We start from the raw sequence: 19,916 nt of genomic DNA on the forward strand, positions 1-19,916 counted from the left end.
TATTCTTTGAATTATAGACATTGTTAGCTAGTTGTATATATATTTTGCAATGAAACTGCACAGCGTTTGTCTCATCCCTGTATTCCCCTAATCCTAGCTCTTTATGCCATGCACAAGAAAAATGCTATATTACTTGGCCTTCATTCCATGTTATATATAATGCAGGGAGTGATCCATGGACCCCATGACTCATGTTATGGCAAGGAATGACCATACTTGTAATGGCTAAGCATGACCCTGTATGTTGCAGGTATGAGCGCCTGCCTGAGGTCAGCATGAGGAAACTTCACAGCAACCATCTGGTCAGCTACCACCCTGACCGTGACCTGCTGCCCCTTGTCCTGGCCAACTGTAACTACTCCTTTGAGCTGGGGAAAGGTACCACCATTGAGTATGACTTTGAAGGATTTGAGTATCAGCTCAAAGAGGTCATACTACAGGCCAAGTCCAGAGTGGAGCAGAAGTCGCATGTCATACCAGTGAGTTATGGTTACAAATTTAGATTACAAAATGTGAAAAATTGCATTGAAATCATTTTATTAAAAGTGATGTGAACATTTTTGAAGTTTCACATATAAAATATATGAATTTCAGATTGACACAATGGTGTACAGAGCTGACACAACCAATTCTGTTGTCTTCAAGATACTGCGAGACAGAATAGATCAGGTACTTACTTTTTTATTTAGTTTTGATCAGCCATAGATTTTTGTGTCATGAATGCTGTCCTTAGCTTATCAAAATATTACTTTTCCAACACCTATTTTTTCTTTTAGTTCAGTATCTGGAAAACTACTTTTTTCAAAAATTAGGCACAACTAGGATATCTCTGAGTACTAGTATCTCAGTACCATTTTCACAGTAATATTTTTCAAAATGTTTGAATATAACTACCCGCATGAGAAAATGGGAGCATGGCGTGAGACCATGAGATTAGTTGGAAATGTGTGCGACTCACGTCATATGCATGAGAGTTGACAGATATGTGATATTCTAACCAAGGCCATATCTGTGCTAAATGTGATATCAATGTAGCATGGTTCTCACAAACCTTGAAAGGACTTTCAGTGTGGATTTTGAAAAGTGCTTATTTAAAACAATATTAAGTACTAGAATTTCATATTTTGTTTATTATTACTTTATTTCATTTATAAGATGATTGTTATTAATTTTCTCATTTTTCACATGCCAGTATTATTATTCCATGCATAGTTTCAGCAACAGCAACTAAAATTTACTTTAGTTTGGGTGAAGTCCATGAAGTTCATCCTGATATTTATATATGAACAACATTCAGGAATGTAATAAAATTTGTTTAGTGTTTACATGTTGATTTACAAACACTTTGCCACAAAATTGAATGTTAGTATTGAAATATTGATTTCTTCCAGATCAACTTAGTATTAACATAATCTTCTCTGTGCAAAGACAGGGAAACCTCACTTCTTTGCTGTGGGTGCTAAACTGAACACCACCCAACATAGTTGTTCCCCCCTACTCCTTGATTATGTAGTCACATTGTTTCTAGATTGTTTCTGTTTACATAGTTAATAGTTAGTCTGCATAACTTATTGGCTCTATTAGGGACTGTATTCGGGACACATTACGTATTTGCTGGTGACTGGTGTCTGATGTTATTCCTATGGCATTGTCTGCTTCCCTGTAATAAATGTCAAATGCGTGGACACTTTATGTTAGTGTCTGCTTGGCTACTTACTGGCTCCTGTATGGACCATACAGACCATTCACCAGCAGTTAAAGCCCCTCAAGGCCAGCATATGTTCCCAACACAATTATCTGTTCATTACAATACCTTCCATTCAGTCACGAAAACACTGCATAGAACATTTACCATTAGGGTTCCCAGGCAACTACTATACAATCCTATCTGTGGAACCACTTTTCATCGCAACTTCCTCATGCAAACATTCTCAATGAATCTTGGACACCATTCGATGGCAACTCATATTCTACCCATGAGGATTATGTTGTGTGTTTCGACACACCCTTTCTACTTGATTACCATTCGGAGATTCCCTACTGCCATATGGAATCATATCAAGATTATGATGAAGAACATCATACATCTGACAAGTCAGTGCCAGGGAGCTTGGATATCCCATATCCTTTCCAGATATGTCATCAATGTATCAATTCATGTTGTCAGAAGTGGTTTGGACACCTAACCATCAGATGCCAAAAAGTGCTGTAAGGTGATAGTGCTGCTGCAACTACTTAAGTATAGCTGACAGTGAGAATCTGAAAATTTTTAAAACTTATCCTATCTCACGGTATGCACTTCTCTCTCTTGATTCGACACTGAGTGGAACGATGTAAACTTTTTCTCCCTAGGCCTCTCTTGTCCATCTGCCCAAGCACTCCATGCTACCCTCATTATAAGACAGCTTCCTAGTTGTCATGCGAAGCATGACGCATGCTCCACTAAAGTAAACCACCTCTGAATCATCATTCTTCTTCTTGTCGCTTGGGTGATCCACATTCTTTATGTGTCGATTGTGGGGGACAATGCAAATGGGAAACTCATTGCAAGAATGCAAGAATCTTACCTTTGAGGGCCCTTTCGAGGACTACACCAGGGCTGGTAAACTTTCGGCGTGTTGCTGATAGAGCATGTTATGCAGCATCGTTAAGATGGACCCAGTCCCAACAAAAAATCAAGTTTAAAGCGTCCTACTCTTATTTATCGAGGAGGACTTTGGAAACTCCTTGGCTCTCAACATCCCAGCCCGAGTCCCTCGTCTTGACCACATCCCGTGTTGTGGTTGTCGAAGCGATGCTACCACCCTCCAGGATACTTCACTACAGCGGACCTTTCGACTCACGCTCCCGTGTCTCAAGCTCCCGGATCAGTTATCAAGGGAACCTGGGTTATCAGTTTCGACGGACAAGAATCAGCTGGTTTCTACACCTGACTGTCAAGATCACATTAAGCCGTGGCCGTTCAAGATCTCGTCATTCGTCCAGAAGTGAATTGGTCTAGCTCGCCAAAACGGTTGGAAGTCGTTGTGTCACCAACTACTTCCCATTCGGTGAATAGAAGTGTTGTCTCCTGTGTCCCGATACCTCGATCATCCACTTCACCAAAGCCTGCAAGTTCGTCGAACCAGTTTTCATCAGACCGGCACTCTATGAATCAGCTCTCCAAACCGGCCTTCGGCCGGAAATGGCAGTCTAGTCTTCAACATTCACCCAGAACGGTCGCGTCTTCCAAACAGGTCTCACCAAAATGGACTTTGTCAAAATAATGTTCAGTCAAAAAACAGCATACTTTGCATCAGGATTCACTGAAACATCATGTGTTGAATTGACTTTCACGAAAAACGGCATTCCTCGAATCAGTATTCAGCCAGAACGCCCTTCTCCGATCATATGTCTCTGAGTACTTCCCGAACTTTGTTGGCTCTTACAGTCACATGACCTCAGCACGGACACAGCTTGACCGAAGTTGTTTGGACCAATCTTCAATTATTCTTGGGATTTGTTCACCGGAAAGACCTGTTAGGTCTAGTTCACCACCGAGGCGCCACTCGAATCGTCAGCGATTCGTACTAAACGCATCGCTTTCGCTACTTCATTTAGATCCGTTCTCCCCTCAAAGACTCTTCATCGGGCTTCGCTTCTTCTCATGATCATGGGACTTCTAGTTCTGCGACTCAACCCGGCAACCTAGATCTCCTACATGATCGAGTGCTGCCTATCGTTCTAGATCCAGGGATCATAGTTCCCGTTATGATACACGTCCCTCCTGCAGCCTTCCATTTGTATGCGTCTTCACCCGGTTCGTCCCCTCCAGACATCTGTTGCGGCCAGTCCTGGTCTTCCAGCGGATCCTCTGTCTCTGGCACGCTTTGGATATTGCTTCCTCAGAGGGAAGTCTGGATTTTGTTGATCCCGAACCTCAAGTCTTAGCATGGATAGTGGAGAAACTCCATCTCCCTTTGTCACGGAACCCAGAGGACTTAGCGCATTCCTTCTCCTTGAGACAACAGGACATGGCGTTTATTACACTTCCACCACGACCGCAGGTTGCTCATTTAGCTACATACTTGGATCATGCCTTTAAAAGCCTTAAGAGGATTAGGGACGATCTGCCTTTGTCTAGACTCTTTAGCGGGTGGCTCATTCCCATGGGTTCCAGTCGTTGTCTACTGCCTCTTCGTGGGATGAAGATGTCTAAACACATTGCGGGTAAAGGACTTGTTCAGCCTTTTTAGTTGAGGACAGAGAACTGTTTCACATGGACACAGCTGTTCGTCACGCCTTACCCTCGATCAACTGCATCATCTCAAGATGGTGGATGCAGTTGCAGCATCAGTAGAGCACTCATTCTCCAACCAAGATGCTTACATTAGGGGCTGTATATCCCTTATACTGGACCAATTTCAGATCATTACAGACTCTCAGGCGCGGAGGTTAGGGAGGTTCGCTCCCAATTGGACCATCCCAGACGATCCTTTTGTGACCAACCTACTCTCCAAAGGCTTCCAGTCATCAGACACCCTCCTCTGACAGTGCATCCGGTACATCACAGTTACCCAGCGGACCAGATCCAGTTTCAAGATAGGTACTCTCTCATAGAAAAGTGTGTAATCCAGTCTCTCGGTCTGGAAGCCCAACACTCCGGGTTCTATTCCCCCATCGTTCTGGTTCCCAAGAAAAACTCAACAAAACTAGGACTAATGAAAATTTTCAATGCCCACTATCTCCAGCATCCACCTCACTTCAGGATGGTATCGACCTTCCTCCTTCGCACCATCCTGAAGAAAGGAGATTTTCTTGTCAGCCTAGACCTACAGGATGCATATCTCCATGTGCCCATTCTTCTCCGGCCCCATCGCTATATACCAGGATCACCAAGCCGATCACCAGGTTTTTTACCTCTCCACGGGGTCGTGTTCGAAAGTTACATAGAGGACTGCATTCAGGCAGTCATTCTTTTACATCAGTTGGAGTTCAGCATGAAGCTTCTCAAGCAGCTGGGTTGGCTGTTAAACGTTGCAAAGTTGGAACTATCACCGACCCAGACACATCAGTTCATCAGGGCAACTTTCGACACGCATCAGGGCCTGATTTTCATCCCCCAAGACAGATGGGTGAAAATACAACATCTAGTTCCATTAGCAACTTTTGGGCCTCTTGACATCGGCACAGGCATTGACACGGCGGGGATAATTGCAACTATGCCTGTTGCATCGCTTCTTGCGTCTGTATCTCGTATCAGAGAATCCCAAGGAGTTGAGATGTCTTCCCGAATCCTTACGTCCTCTTCTTCAGTGGTGGCTTGTAGAACAGAACGTTTGCGCCGGAGTTTGTTTGATGCCGTTCCTTCTAACGCACCACTTGTTTGCCGTTGCATCGCTCAAAGGTTTGGGGACTCACTTTCTTCATCATCAGAAGGCCTGGCTGTGGTCATCCATAGAACGGGACTTGCACATCAATGAGCTAGAGTTCTTGGCGGTTCTTCTCGCCATTCGGCATTGGGCGACGGAACTTCAGCATTCTTCTCTGCTGATCCAGTCCGACATCTCCAATTTCTTCGTCACCTCAAATCGTCACTGAATTTCTTCAGCATTTGCGGTCGTCTAGGAAGCTTAAGGGTACCACTTTGGCCACTTACCTTGCTGTGATCAACTCGGTCTTGGCTACCACCACAGGCTCTAAGATCTCTACGGTTCCTGAGCTTCAGTATTTGCTCCCGGTCCTTCAAGTTGGCTGATCAGTCTACGAAATTTAGACCTCCTGCATGGGATTTATCTGTGGTGCTAGGTCATTTGGCCTCGATGTTCTATGAACCCCTAGATCAGAAGGATTTTGAGAAGATTTCCTTCAAAACTTTCTTCCTTGTGGCTTTGGCTGCAGCTGCTCAGATTCCTGAACTCCACGCTTTGGATGTTAACAGAGTCCAGTTCAAATGGAAGAAGCATGGCAAAGTTTTCCTCAGTCTCCGCTGGGATTTTGTAGCGAAGAATCAGATGGCTATTGCTCTGCATAGTAACTGTTCTCACCATGCCATTATGGAAGGGTGCTTTTGGCGATCTGACTCGGTCTTTTCCTCCACAACCTTCGAGACCTCTCAGTTAAGGACGTCCAAGGTGTGTACCAGTTTGGACCCCTTGTTCTCGCACAACAGCTGTCCTCGGCCCAACAACGCAGATAGGGGATGGTACCATGCAGTTGCTGCTTCCCAGTATTTTCCTGAATATAAGTCTGAACTGATTGTCTGCCTTATGTTTTGCTTGCTTATAGGTTAGAACTACTTCACTTAGTTTTACACTAAGGCATGGAGATACCGCCGCCTCGGTGGTTGGATGAATCTTGAGCACGATTAGGTATCACGATGTGGAAGGGTTAGACATTTCACATTTCCTGACCTCTACTTTTTGAAGCAATTACGTCAGTGAAGTGTCATTTCCGAATTCCAGTGGATTTCGTTGCGTTCCGGCTCCGAACTTGCCAGGCTCATCCTTTGACCAAGCTTATGTAAAGGAGTGAGGGTCAATTTGATGTTGACTGGAACTGAACGTTAAAACTGAGTTTTCCAAGTTGTGCTTCTCTTTCACTCACCCCTGGTCGGTGTGTGTGTGGGGTCTTCTCGAAACAGGGGCTGTCCCGATTATTGTCTATGACTTTAATTTATGGGGGTACCTTGAAAATCATGGCAAAGTGACATCTTTCTCGCTGAGCTGCGTCCTTCTGTTCTTCGGAGGTTGCGGCCGAACACCACATCGCTTGGGAGCACCCATCTCCTTTGGGAGACGACATGCTTTGTAAGCCAAGGAGTTCTGGGGAACTCATCACAAGCATAGGAGTTGCGCGAGTCGTAATGGGCCTCCCTTGTGCATCAGCTATCTACGGTTGTTACCAGTCTACACAGTTCTACTGTTCACACTGTGAAGACATAGGGTATCTGCATTCCACCATCCGACAGTGGGATAAGTGCATACGGAAAGATTTTTGCCCGCAACCCCTGTTTTTTTAAATAACTCTATACCTAAGAAAAGATGTATTTTCTGGAAAGCCTACCCAGACCCTGACCCTATCCCTGACATAATGCTAAATCTTAACCCTTATCCTAAATCCTAACCCCTAGAAATAATGATCATAAATAGCAAACATGTCAAGCGGGGGTTTCTCGGGCGGAACTCTTACTGCGCATACCGTGATATAGGATAAGTTTAAACATTGTAAAAATTTAACTATAAATTTAATTTATATATACTTATCCTATCTCATGCACTACCGCCCCGCTTTGTAGATTATCCAGTGGCTCCAAAAATGAGAATAATTATTCAGAGGTGGTCACGTGGGTAGCTAGTGGAGGATGCTGCATGCTTTGCATGACAACTAGGAAGCTGTCTTATAATGAGGGTAGCATGGAGTGATTGGGAGGATGGACAAGAGAGGCCTAGGGAGAAAAAGTTGACATCGTTCCTCTCAGTGTCGAATCAAGAGAGAGAAGTGCATACCGTGAAATAGGATAAGTATATAAATATACAATTTATAGTTAAAATTTTCAAATTTGGATTTAGTGATTGCTGTCAGAAACACAGGGTTTATGGCAATGGTGTGATAGAGAAAGTATTCTGAAAATTATTTAAAGTGATAACTATTGTTTTATTTTTGTATGTCAGTTTTATAAACCTGTTAATAAAAGTCCAATGCGCACGATCTACACAATCTTGACCTTTTCTGGACATGGGCCAGATTATTCCATTAATGAGCTGGACATGCATCAACCTTGTTTCAGGAATCTCTCTCACCAGCAGTGAAGCTCCAAATTGTGTCTGAACTTAAGTCCAGACTGCCAGATGTCTGTGACTCTATCAACAACTTGGACATCACCACCAGCTTCCTCAAGTCTTTGGGAGGAGAACCAGACAAGTCACTGCAGACTTTCATGACAGATGTGCTCAAAATGAAACAGACAATAACTAGCCAGAAGGTTTGTGATTGAAGTTATTTATCACTTTAAGTTAACCTTACATATATATAAATATTCAAAAGGTGGCCCCATGTCTGCAACATATGATGATAGTCAAGACTGCTAGTTCACAAGCAGACATGCTTCTATGTAACTCATTGCTCTCATATTTTAGAATAAACTTAATAAAGATTTAGATATGGGACTGCTCTTTATGAGCAGGGACCAAATATCAGATTGTTATCCATCATGTGGGAGAAATATTTTCTGTTGACCTTCAGAAAACATTGGAATGAACATTCGAAGATAAAAAGGTTCGCCCCTGTCAGTCACACTTTGTCAATATTTTCTCATTTATTTCAGGCAAGACAGTTTTGCAGATTCAAGCATATACAGTCATTGTGGCTGCTGCTAAGTTTTGAGAAATCAGTTATCTTAGCTCAACATGGACAGGTTAGAAACCATCTTATTTTTTTATACAAATAGTCACCTTTGCAAACTTCTCCCAGACTAGCCTTTGTGTTTTTCTTAAATAAATAAAGTGTAAATTAGAATTCTTTTTGAAGTCACCTGGGAATGATTGCTGAAACTAGGCTATTTCTGTTTATTACAATTGTCAGAGATTTCAGTATGTTCAGAAATACTATTTCTTTGAACTGGGGCCTGCTTTTTCATAGTCATGTATATCTCATTTAGGATGCCTTTGATGATTTTGACAATGAACTGAAAGAAGGTCTCCCTGATGGTGCCAGAGCTGAACTTAAACAGTTTTGTCAGAACAAGAACCTAGAAAAGCTGGAGTACCTTCTGCAGCAAATATTTGACTGCTTTCTGCTGAGAGTAGCTCAACCAGTTGACCCAAATGATCAGGATGCCATAGACCTGAAGAGCATTAGGTGAGCGGTGTTAAATATGTTTCATGTCCTGAATTTGTGCTAGCCTGGTGTGTCTTCTTCTGAAAGTTTATTATCCTGGTTTGTCTTCTTCTGAATAAAGATTGACCTGGTGTGTCTTCTTCTTAATGTGTGTCTGCCAAATGTGTTCTCTTCAGAATGTATTATCCCAAATATGTCTTCTTCTTAATGTATGTTAGGCTGATGTGTCTTCTGAATGTATGTTAGGCTGTTGTGTTGTCTTAATGTGTGTTAGTCTTTTGTGTCTTCCATCATATTGTGTTAGCTTGATAAGTTTATCTTGATTGCCCTTCTTCATGTGTTAACATGATGATGCCTTCTTATGAATGAGAGTGAATGTTTCTTTCCAATACGACTTAGAGCAATAATCCAGTTGTATCCCAGCATGTCAGCAGGAGAAAAGCCTGAACCTCAGATGTTTAGCTCTTTAGTGAAACCATTGAGCACAGATAGGGTGCCGACAAAAATAATCAAGATGGACCAAGATTCCAACTCAAAGTTACACATTTCTGGCATACTCAGAGGGCAGAATTCTGCATAGCAAATTGTGGCGCCTAGGACCGATCATGTTCCTTCAGATAATGTGTTTAATGTTAATGATATGTCTTGTTTGAATGTAAGATGGATGATGTCTTGTATGAATGTATGTTGGTTGGATGTCTTTTCAGAATGTTGTGACTGATTATGTGCTGTCTGAGTATCTTAGGCTGGTGACGTTTTGCTTTTAATGAGCATATGGTTGATAATTGTGAGGCACATGAAAGTTTCCCTTCAATGGAAACTGAACCAGTTTAACTGGCTTCTTCATGTAGTTGAATTTGAAAAGGATATCAATATTGACCATTGTTTGTTCAGTACAAATTATTTTATTGAAATATATAAATATATAGAGTATATAATTAGATAGAAAAGCTTTGAAATTCAAAGCTCCAATGCCAAGGAATAATCACCCTGGAATCTCTACCAACACTGATTCCATTCAGTGTAAAATGTGAAATTGTGATGGAAATTAAATGATAATGATATGTTATATACATGTCATTGTAAGGTTGGGATATATCCCACATATGGCACATCCAGACATCTCTTTGCACAGATTATTAAGGTGTGGATATAAACATGTATAATAAGGTAACTGCATTGACTAAACAGAAATTACATGCCATACCATAATAAATTAATTTATCATGAATTATTCATTGTTCATCACAAATAGATCTCTCACATGTTCTTTCAATCACTCTTGTACGATATAGTGTCCTCAGCCTACAAAACATCTTGCGTGGGGATAGAGATTCAAATTGGAATTGACCAAATACTAAAGATGGAAAAAGATATTCCTTTGAAGAACTATGATCTATTCATTTTAACTTCGTCATAGTTACTCTGAACTGTATCCAATACCTCTAAGGTGTGATAAATATTTGCAACAAACATTTTATTTTGATTTATGTAACTTCACATTCCACAGCCTGCGAGACATCCTGCAAGGGGACAGAGATGCTCCACTGTACAGTAAGGAACCTGATGAAACACTGACCGATGAAGATATCTTCTCCTTCCCAGCAGTCATCCTGGGGAAGCACATCCCCGACACCTGGCTGTCAGTCCTCCGGGAACTTGAAAAACGCAGGAAGGAGTTTCAATAGTGCCTCAACATACGTCAATAGTGGATTGTCAAACATGTACTTATATGGTGTAAATATTTATGAATTTGTCAATCTTCTGGAAGGTCAACCAACTTTGTTAGACTTTCAACAGTGCCTCAGCATCTGTCATTGTCAAAATGCTTGTGTTGAAATTGTGTATATGAAGGCGTTGTTTAGTCAAGTGTACACTTGATATTATGGACTTGAAATACTTTGATAAGTTTGAGATCTTCATTATTGAATTTGCTGATTTTATAACTGCTCAGATGTATATTTTCTTTCATTTCTTTATATAGAGAAGTAGCTGTGAATTATTTTTATTATTTTCATTGTGTTGTGGGTTAAAACCAAATTGTTTTGAAGACATTAATAAAAAAATATTATTTGATGAAAGAAGTTTATGTATGATGTTATGTATCAATTTAATCATTCTGACATATATTTTCTTGAGTTAGTTGTTATTGTTAATATGTTTATGATAAATTCAAATGATTTTGAGTTCGCTGATGGAAAGGACATATGTCCTAGTTGTTTGTATTTAATAAACTGCTTTCTATTACACATTGCATAATAACATATATTTTGGAATGCATATTTTTATGTTAACAGACTTATAGATCTTATATATTCTTTGATGTAAAAACACCTATTTGCTATAGCATTTTGCCTTGCCAAGATTAACCAGTATTAATTTATAACATGTTTTACACACTTTGGTATCAGATCGTACATTTCTTATTCTTTACTTGATCTAATTATCTGGTATAAATAAGGTGTACAGATAATCACATAGTGAACAGAGATATGCCCTATCAATCCTATGTAACGATGTGTTTCCGCTACATAGTGATAAATGTTGCAGCACATTTCTCTATATGAGCATGCAGGGATTTTTAATACAGATAATGTTATTATGCTTGTTGTAAGGATCATACATAGAATTAGTTGTTATTGATGTTTGATGTTGTACCTGCACCAGTAATCAGGATTTGATCAGCAACAATCTGATTTGCAATATTTTGCCTTTGTATGCAGTTTTCAATTTCTACATGGATTGTTGATGGATGTTTGCAAATTAACTGTTTGTTTAATATTCATTTTAGCAGAACATTTACCTGAACAGTGTCTTTGCAACAAAGCTGGTGGTTGGCTTGAAAATCATGAGTGTTAAATTTTAAAGAATGATTTGATTGGCTTTGAAATATATCTTCAACATAGAAATGGATGATACTTGATCATTTGAGACAACATTCATTCATATCATTCATTGATTGTTCAGTTTAGTACATAGTACAATATTTATCAGTTACACAGTTACAATCTTAATGCAATTTCTTGTGTCACGTTGAGGATAAAGGGTTATTCATGTGATGTGATTGGAGATACATATCACAGACAGACAGACAGGTTTATATCATAGATGTGGCCATGAGGCCAATAGTCCAAAATGACAACTGAGATTAAATTTTTACAGAGCGCATGGACATGATTTTGTTTACAAAAATTGCTAGACGGAGTATTATATTATGGTTCTTAGTATTTAGAAGATGTACAAATTTTTGTTTATTTGGGTTCATAATATAGATACTTGGTATGTAGTGAGTTCTTACCGCTGCATATAAAGGACATTTCATTAACACATGATACTCATCTTCTGGTACATTTTTACAATAATCGCACATAGCAACAATGTCATTGTCTTTAGATCTTCTGTACGAAACTATTTTTAAATTGGTGGAGCCGCATCTGAATTTTGTTAAGACTCTGCGCAGATGTAACGAAGAGAGTGCGATCAAATACAATTCCGGAACAATATCAGATTTAAAGGCAGTATACATATGCAGTAAGTTTGAGTTTCTTATATCTTGTGTCCATTCTTGATAGTACATGTCGTTACAACATATCTTGCATTTTCAATGTTATATGTTACCTGGAGACTGAAGTCACTAAATTGACTTTCGAATCCAAGCTATTTCCATGTATGTTTTCTTGTATATAGCATTAATTCAAATTCTAACACTGACTGAGAGATAAGAAACTATGACTGACCAATCAGAATAGAGAATTTTCAATAGTTATTGTAAAATTATCATTTATGTGCCAATCATTCTTGTTTCATGTATTATTGCCAATAATTTTGGATAGTTGGCTGCACATACACAAAATGATTAATGATGTGATCTGTCCTGATAAAGAACAGTTCAGGGTAACGGATAACATTAATTGTATGTGTTCAGTTCTCTCACACACAAATTGTCATTCATGCCATTTTTTTAAATAATGCTTTTGTTTGATTCACAGTTACATGTATGTTGTTTCGTAGCTGACAGTTTGAATATTTTATTTTGTATGGCAGATGTTAACATCTGCCCTCTGTCTTCATTTATTGTTATGCATTCAAAATGTTTTGTTCTGCATAGCTTATTCATCATTATGGTGAATAAACAGTATATGGATGTATTGTTGTTTATGTTTGGTAAGTAGAAACATGAACCAATGAAACATTTGAGAGTAGTCTTTTAGTTGTTTATGTCATGTATGATATGTATATAAGATTTTGTAAAAAGTATTTTTAATTCAGTGTGATAGCACTTTAACAGCCCAAAACGGGCCCAATGATATGTACATAGATGATCGTGACATAAGTCATATCACAAATGCATTCTTGCATCCTGGATTGGTCAGATACTGTGCAAACTAAAAAAATCAAGATCTTCATCACATAGCAGGGTACACAACACAAACTACTACAGTAGTTAACATGACTTATTCATGAACTGTTCTGCACCTGTTGAAATGTAAAGGAACAGGAAGTTTGTAAATAGGTGAAGTATATATATATATAACATCAATTTCTAGTTTTAAAAGATCAGGTTTCATTTGACCTGTGAATTTTTGTGATGAATCTTATTTGTGTTCATGTAATATTTCAGTTTTATTTTAATCAGTTTATTTGATTTTGCAGATGAGTTTGACATCTCAGTTTAACCCTTTCTCCTCAACAGATGATTTAATGTGAAAAGAATCATATTTGGAATATGATTATTGAATAAATGTAATAATAGCTTAGAATTACATTTGCTTGTACTTGTACACCTCTTTTCTATTCATGGTATGACTGTTAAGCAGCATAGGAATTTTCCTCATTTCATTTCCTCAATTCATGCCTAAATTTTTTGTGCCGAACTGAAGTTTCTGAGTAAAAAAGCTTCATTTAACAAAGATTTTATTATATGGTACCAGTTAATGCAATAATTAAGGTTGTTGGAAGTTTCTTCATTTGGTCATGTGTAGGTTAAAAATTTGTTTATTGCTTAATATTTTGTTTGCTTATCTGCTTTTGTAGGTGTTGGTTAAATTGTTTTTCTTTAATCATCGTATTCAAGACTTTGTCCTCCTATGAACAAAAATAATGATTGACATGCTTAAATAACATTTTGATTGTGTTCTTTAGGTGAGGATTGCTTGACATGCTTAAATAAAGCCTACAACTTGTTTGTTCTTGTTCTTCTATGACTACTGAGATGTGTGTGTACTTGGGTACATATATTTAGGAAATGGCATCATCCACAATTAGTCTGTCACAACATGAAATCTTCACAAAAGAAGATGTTTAGCATCAATGGAACCAGATTGGCAAAGATGGCACCACATCCAATTGGCCATGATCATAAAGAAAACAATAATTAAACATTTCTCATGTATAACCTTCACACAACATTCTCCTAAATTCCTTTGAAACAGATTACCTGTACAGTTTTATGTATATGGAACTCAAAATTGTGTATGCAGACTAGGCCTCCATATTTCATGTCAAGCTGATGATACAGTTTGTGACATGGTGTAACTTGGCTGGCATTGTCATCAATCCCCCTGTGATGTTGACCATGAGAATGTTTCAATCAATTCTTCCATTATACAACAATTTTAATAGGTGGCCATGTTAATGAAGCCTGTACACACAAACATGTTCTGATGTTATCCTCATAGTTTCTATAGACAATGAACCATTTAGAAATTGAGTACATTTCAAGACTACATTGATTCTAAAGGTTTTCCCCCCTTACCTTTGAAGAAATGTGGTGTCAAGATTATAATAGCAGATGAAATTTGAAAAGGATTTGCTGTATTTTAAAGAAACTAATATGTGCCTTCCTTCATGAAGGGCATAGTGAGTGAGTGAGTTGGGTTTTATGCTGCTTTTAGCAATGGTCTCTGGTTCCAGCAATATCACAGCAAGGGACACCAGAAATAAAGGGCATAAATTTAGAAGGTTGTCAGCAAGATACATTTATGATCAAGATCACCGTGAAGGTCATTCATGAAGTATGTTTGTCACTTTTCACTTACATCAAAACAACAGTTGCCATTCTTCATAATTGTAAGAATACTACCCACTTTACATCATCACGCCATAATGAAATCTGTGTTACAATCTGGGAGGCCATTATCACACTGTCATTGTCTGCCAGACCACACCAGGGATGATATGGGTTCTGACACATAGTAATCCCTTTAGTTTCTAAGAACTGATCATGGATACCTATCTAAGTCATACTATTACTGCAATTCCTAATAAGTAACATGAAAATAGAACTGTTTCAATACGTGAACAGACACAGTGATGTTTGCATTATGGCCCTGTATTTCCTGATAATTCATTTAAAACCCTGAAACAATTCAAACATTCTTCAGACAAAACATAAATTTATGCTGATAGATAAATCAATCTTTAATATCATCTTTAATTATTTACAAAATATTATAATTGCTAATCTATTTCGTATACATTTCCTCAACATTATAATGATGGCATATTCCATATATACTTTATCTCATACATACATATGCATATGCATATCATATCATATTGGGAAACAAACAGCATGATACATTTCTTACCATGTCTACAACCCACCAAGTGTGTGGACCTGGGTACACTGACAGCTGCACGATCAATAATACAGCTATGAGGGGTGTTCAAAATGTATTCAGCCTAAATATATTCTCGATGCTCAATGTTTGAAAAGCTTCCATTTTATTTTGAAGGAATCATCAGCAAAGCCATATACAAAATTTAAAATATGTGGGTAATGTTGTTAACGAGATATTATTCACATTGGGGACTTGGGGTATAATATTTCTCTAAAAATTTATCATCACGATATGGCTGAGATATTGCCGATGTGACGTTAAATATTAACTCACTCACTCTTTAAAAATTGCAGAAAATGAAGAACGATCTGTCATTTGGTACCTCTTGCATAATGGTATGTTCTCAGATAATACATAAAATGTGTTTAGTATAGTAATTAACCTTCAAAGGTTTGGATTGCTTGATTTATATTTCGACGGGGCTGTTTTTATAAGGATAACCCCATTTTGATCTTTCAAAAACATTGTGTCCAAATGTTCAAGCTGGCACTGTATAAAATATATTGAGAGCTGACACTTGTGTGACCATTCAGTATTTAGTTTGAACCCTTGGCATCATGTATGAATAAGTGAAAACATTGGAATAAGTGATATCCTTATGATTACATCATCTGAAAGAGGGTAATTGTCTCCAAAACAAGCTCTTTCAGTAAACATGAAGGGTGAGTCGCTTTAACAAGCGACTGTAGTTTCAAATTGCATATTTATGCACTTTACTATATCTAACTTTGATTCTAGTGGACTTTCTTTTGCTTATTTTGCATTTTTTTAGGGGTATCAAGATAAAAAGTCACAAAAATGGTGATCATGAGGCTGGAACATATCTGTCAATTTGCTTAAGGTTGACAGATAATATGTAGAAAGTAGAAAAATAAAAGCAGCCACATTTGTGTCGCTTCTTGGTTGGGCTTTGAACTTTTAAAAGCCCCTGCATGAATAAATAAACATCTGCATGAATAAAAATAAACATATATACACACTGTGCAGGCTAATTATTGTTGAGTAATGAGAAACATTTAATATATATATAATGGTAAAACCTTGCTTCATTCATACTTTCACACATTATACATTCATACATTCATAAATTTTACACATACGTTTACACACTATTTACCTTTCATAAATAATTACCGATACACTGATAATGCATTAACATTCTGCAGCACAATTAGTTATCATAAATTACTCAATATTTACAATATGACAAAGCAGCCAAATTATCAAAGCGTGAAACACACAATATCTATACACACCACATGAATTTACATACTACAAAAGTATTGAAAGAGACTAACCTTCAGAAATGATCCCATGAGCTCCAAAATAAATGTCAAAATCCAAATATGCACTATCCAATATCCACAAGTGCTTTTGTGCTTTTGTGAACCAGCTGACAGTAGAAAAGGTTTCACGATTGGGACAATAAGCTTGAGTAGGCTAGAAAGTCCTCTAGGTGATTGTGGCTTAGGCAGAAAGCATGCAGTAGCTGAGAGAGGGTTTAGAAAAGCTGAAGAGGAAGTATATGCTGTTTAAGATACACCAAAGTGAATATTTAATTTAGTTAAAACTAAAGAATAAAAACTCTAAATATGTACAAACATTTCATCCTGTCACAAACACGCTGCAAAGGAAATCACTTCAAGAGGACATTATCAGTGTGTTATCCCCTCAGACACAGTTCACTGACATTAAGATTCTGGCATCCGTCCAGTACCATACACATTAAACGAGAACTTAAAAAAGCTTTACTATTTCATCAAACTTCATTGGATTCATCTGGTGGTGTACTGGTACCTTTGGTAGTTTTGGGTATTAAATAAAATATGTTTTCGCCTGTGCATGGCAACAAGTTTGTCTGCAATGCATGTTGGTGCTCCTTTCCTGGAGCAGAACTTTAAAAATCATACACTATTTTTTCACTCAAACTTCTCACACATCTGATGGTCTGGTGGTGCCTTTTGATAGCTTGGGAATTTCTGAATAAAAATTTTTTTCCATTTCCATGGCAAGAAGTTTGACCTCAACTGAAATTGGTGTTGGTGCTCTTTTCCAGAGCAGAACTTACAAATTGTTTACTATTTCTTCACCAAACTTGGCATATAGATAGGTCTGCTGGTGTACTGGTGCCTTTTGGTGGTTTTGGAATTCTGAATAAAATATCTTTTTTATGCTTCCATGGCAACAAATTTGACTTCCCACTGCAATGGTGTTGGTGCTCCTTTCCAGGGCAGAACTTAAAACCGACACTATCACTTCACCAAACGTCTCACATATAGGTCTAGTGTGTACTGGTGGTGCCTTTTGATAGTTTAAGATTTCTGAATAAAATATTTTTTTCCATGCATTTCCATGACTCAAGTTTGACTTCTATTTGGTTTTGGAAGTAGTGCTCTTTTTCGAGCAGAACTTTAAAACTGTTCAATATTTCCTCACCAAATTTGGCACATAGATAGGTCTGGTGGTGTACTGGTGCCTTTTGGTAGTTATGGATTTCTGAATAATCTCAGCCCTGTATAGCAGATGGTAGAAGACCATGGCAGATGGTAGTACTACCCAAATGTGAAGCATTAAACTGTGTTGACTTTACCACACTGTTAGTCCTTCCAGCAACAGTTATGTGTTCCATGGGATTCCTAGGGAAGAACCTGACAACCATCTGTAGGTCTGCAGAAATAAAGATTGATACAATGTCTAAGCCTTTCTGAACACTGACTAGTTACCCATGGTCTATGGCGATTTGAACACAAGAAAAGGTATGCATTCATGTCTTCAACACAGAGTGACAAATGGAAAGTTGAAAACCTGTTGGGATCCCCTTGCCCCATATGTTGAGTTACCCCAAATGGTTATAGTTTGATTTGAGAAAAACAAGTATGAATTCCATTTTGACAATGCATGGATTATTATTTAATAATGTAATAATACCATGTCAATATACATATGATATCAATACGCTTTTGGTTTATTTGAGGCTCGACAGGAACCCTGTTTTGCAATTGCATAATTAGTTATTATAGGCTCTGGACTGACAGATGTAAACTTAAGAAGACAGCCACGAATACCCCTATCTACATGGCTAGCATTGAAACAAAACAACATTAGTGTGGCCAAATCTCAGTATATAAATATCATGTGCTAAAAAAAAATTAAATTAATGGCAAAGATTTTACATACTTTTCCCAATAAATTCTGCCTGTCAAACTCTTGCTGGGGCTATACTATCAGCTAAATTATTTTAGTTTATTATGCACTGTTAGCTAGTTACATCTTCATCTTACACCAAGCAGAAACAAGTATCACTATTTTCTTTATAAAACACTGCCCTAGCACTGAGGATATACGGGTTATCAGTGTGGAAACTACCACCCTGCTAAACACTGGTTATCAAAACTATTTTAACATAAAGAAAAGTTCCCCTACCTTTTTAAATGATCTTATTGGTGTTTTCTCCAAGCGAATCTGTATACAGGGAACATATAGAACGACCATTGGGGAATTGATGGTACAACAGTTTTCTTATTCAATCTTAGAATAATCCAACATTTTTAGATTTGAAAGCATACACGAAATAATACTGTGAATGATGATTTGGTAGTTTTACAAAATTGCGAGATTTAGGTTCTACCTAATTTGGGGTCGTTTTTGGTACTTTTGACGTAACTAACCTGGTTCAGGACGGGTGTTTGACTCCAGTTGTACTGCATTGTAGGATAGATTTCTCGTAACTCCAACCGCTGGGTACTGTTCCATACCAACCATCCCCTCATCAAACGGTGGTGTTGAAACATCTATTCGGTAAAAGGGAGACAACTCTGACAAAAACTTTATCCACACATCTCCATGTTTCGCTGTAAGCAATATATATCCCAATTAAGGAACACAAACGTAGTTTCATGAGCCGCGGACCCGCGCATTCATTCTGATTCGAGTCCACCAAGAGTGTTCTAGCTGTTACCTACAAGGAGAGAACTGACTGGATTCGTACAGCCATGCCGTAGACGGTCAAAGGGAAGTAATTATAAATCCTGGTTTCCCTTTGACAAACAGACTTACCTCCCTTCTTGGTAAGGGACATACCTCCTTATTTGATATACTCAGTTAGCTCCCTTGCTATGGCGGCAGTGTGTGAAGTTTTAAGCAAGACACTGTGTGGAGTTCAAGCAGGGGAGTTAACTCAGGGAGAAAACGATTACCTCCCTTTGACCATAAAGTCACGCCAGACTACTTGCGAGCACTCAATTCACAGTTTTGCAGTTGACAAAATGGGTTGCAAAATATAGGCTGAGGAAACATTTTGTATAATTTCATGACCAACATACACCTTCGGTTTCCACCCCACCCTGTTTATGCCAATATCTGCATTCTTCACTAATAAAACTTATAATGCAGCGCGATGATGGTCAAAGGGAAGTAACTATATATCGTTTGCTAAACAGACTTACCCCCCTTTCTCATTGCCAAGGGAGATAACTT

At 38.2% G+C, this 19,916-nt stretch overlaps 1 protein-coding gene across 1 annotated transcript in view; it reads left to right on the forward strand.

The window, feature by feature from the left end:
• The window catches only part of LOC124267766 (E3 ubiquitin-protein ligase RNF213-like), an 18,137-nt gene extending 4,934 nt beyond the window's left edge, over positions 1-13,203 (forward strand). The window contains exons 8-13 of the mRNA XM_046702753.1: positions 251-479; positions 595-669; positions 7,769-7,963; positions 8,306-8,395; positions 8,639-8,838; positions 10,328-13,203. Coding sequence (XP_046558709.1) covers positions 251-479; positions 595-669; positions 7,769-7,963; positions 8,306-8,395; positions 8,639-8,838; positions 10,328-10,505 — 967 coding nt within the window. The 3' untranslated portion in view covers positions 10,506-13,203. The remainder of the gene's footprint in view (positions 1-250; positions 480-594; positions 670-7,768; positions 7,964-8,305; positions 8,396-8,638; positions 8,839-10,327) is intronic.
• The last annotated feature ends 6,713 nt before the right edge of the window (positions 13,204-19,916 follow it).

Source organism: Haliotis rubra, unplaced genomic scaffold (genome assembly GCF_003918875.1).
Source record: "Haliotis rubra isolate DU_JTF1 unplaced genomic scaffold, ASM391887v1 Scf1336, whole genome shotgun sequence".
NCBI classification, from domain to species: domain Eukaryota; kingdom Metazoa; phylum Mollusca; class Gastropoda; order Lepetellida; family Haliotidae; genus Haliotis; species Haliotis rubra.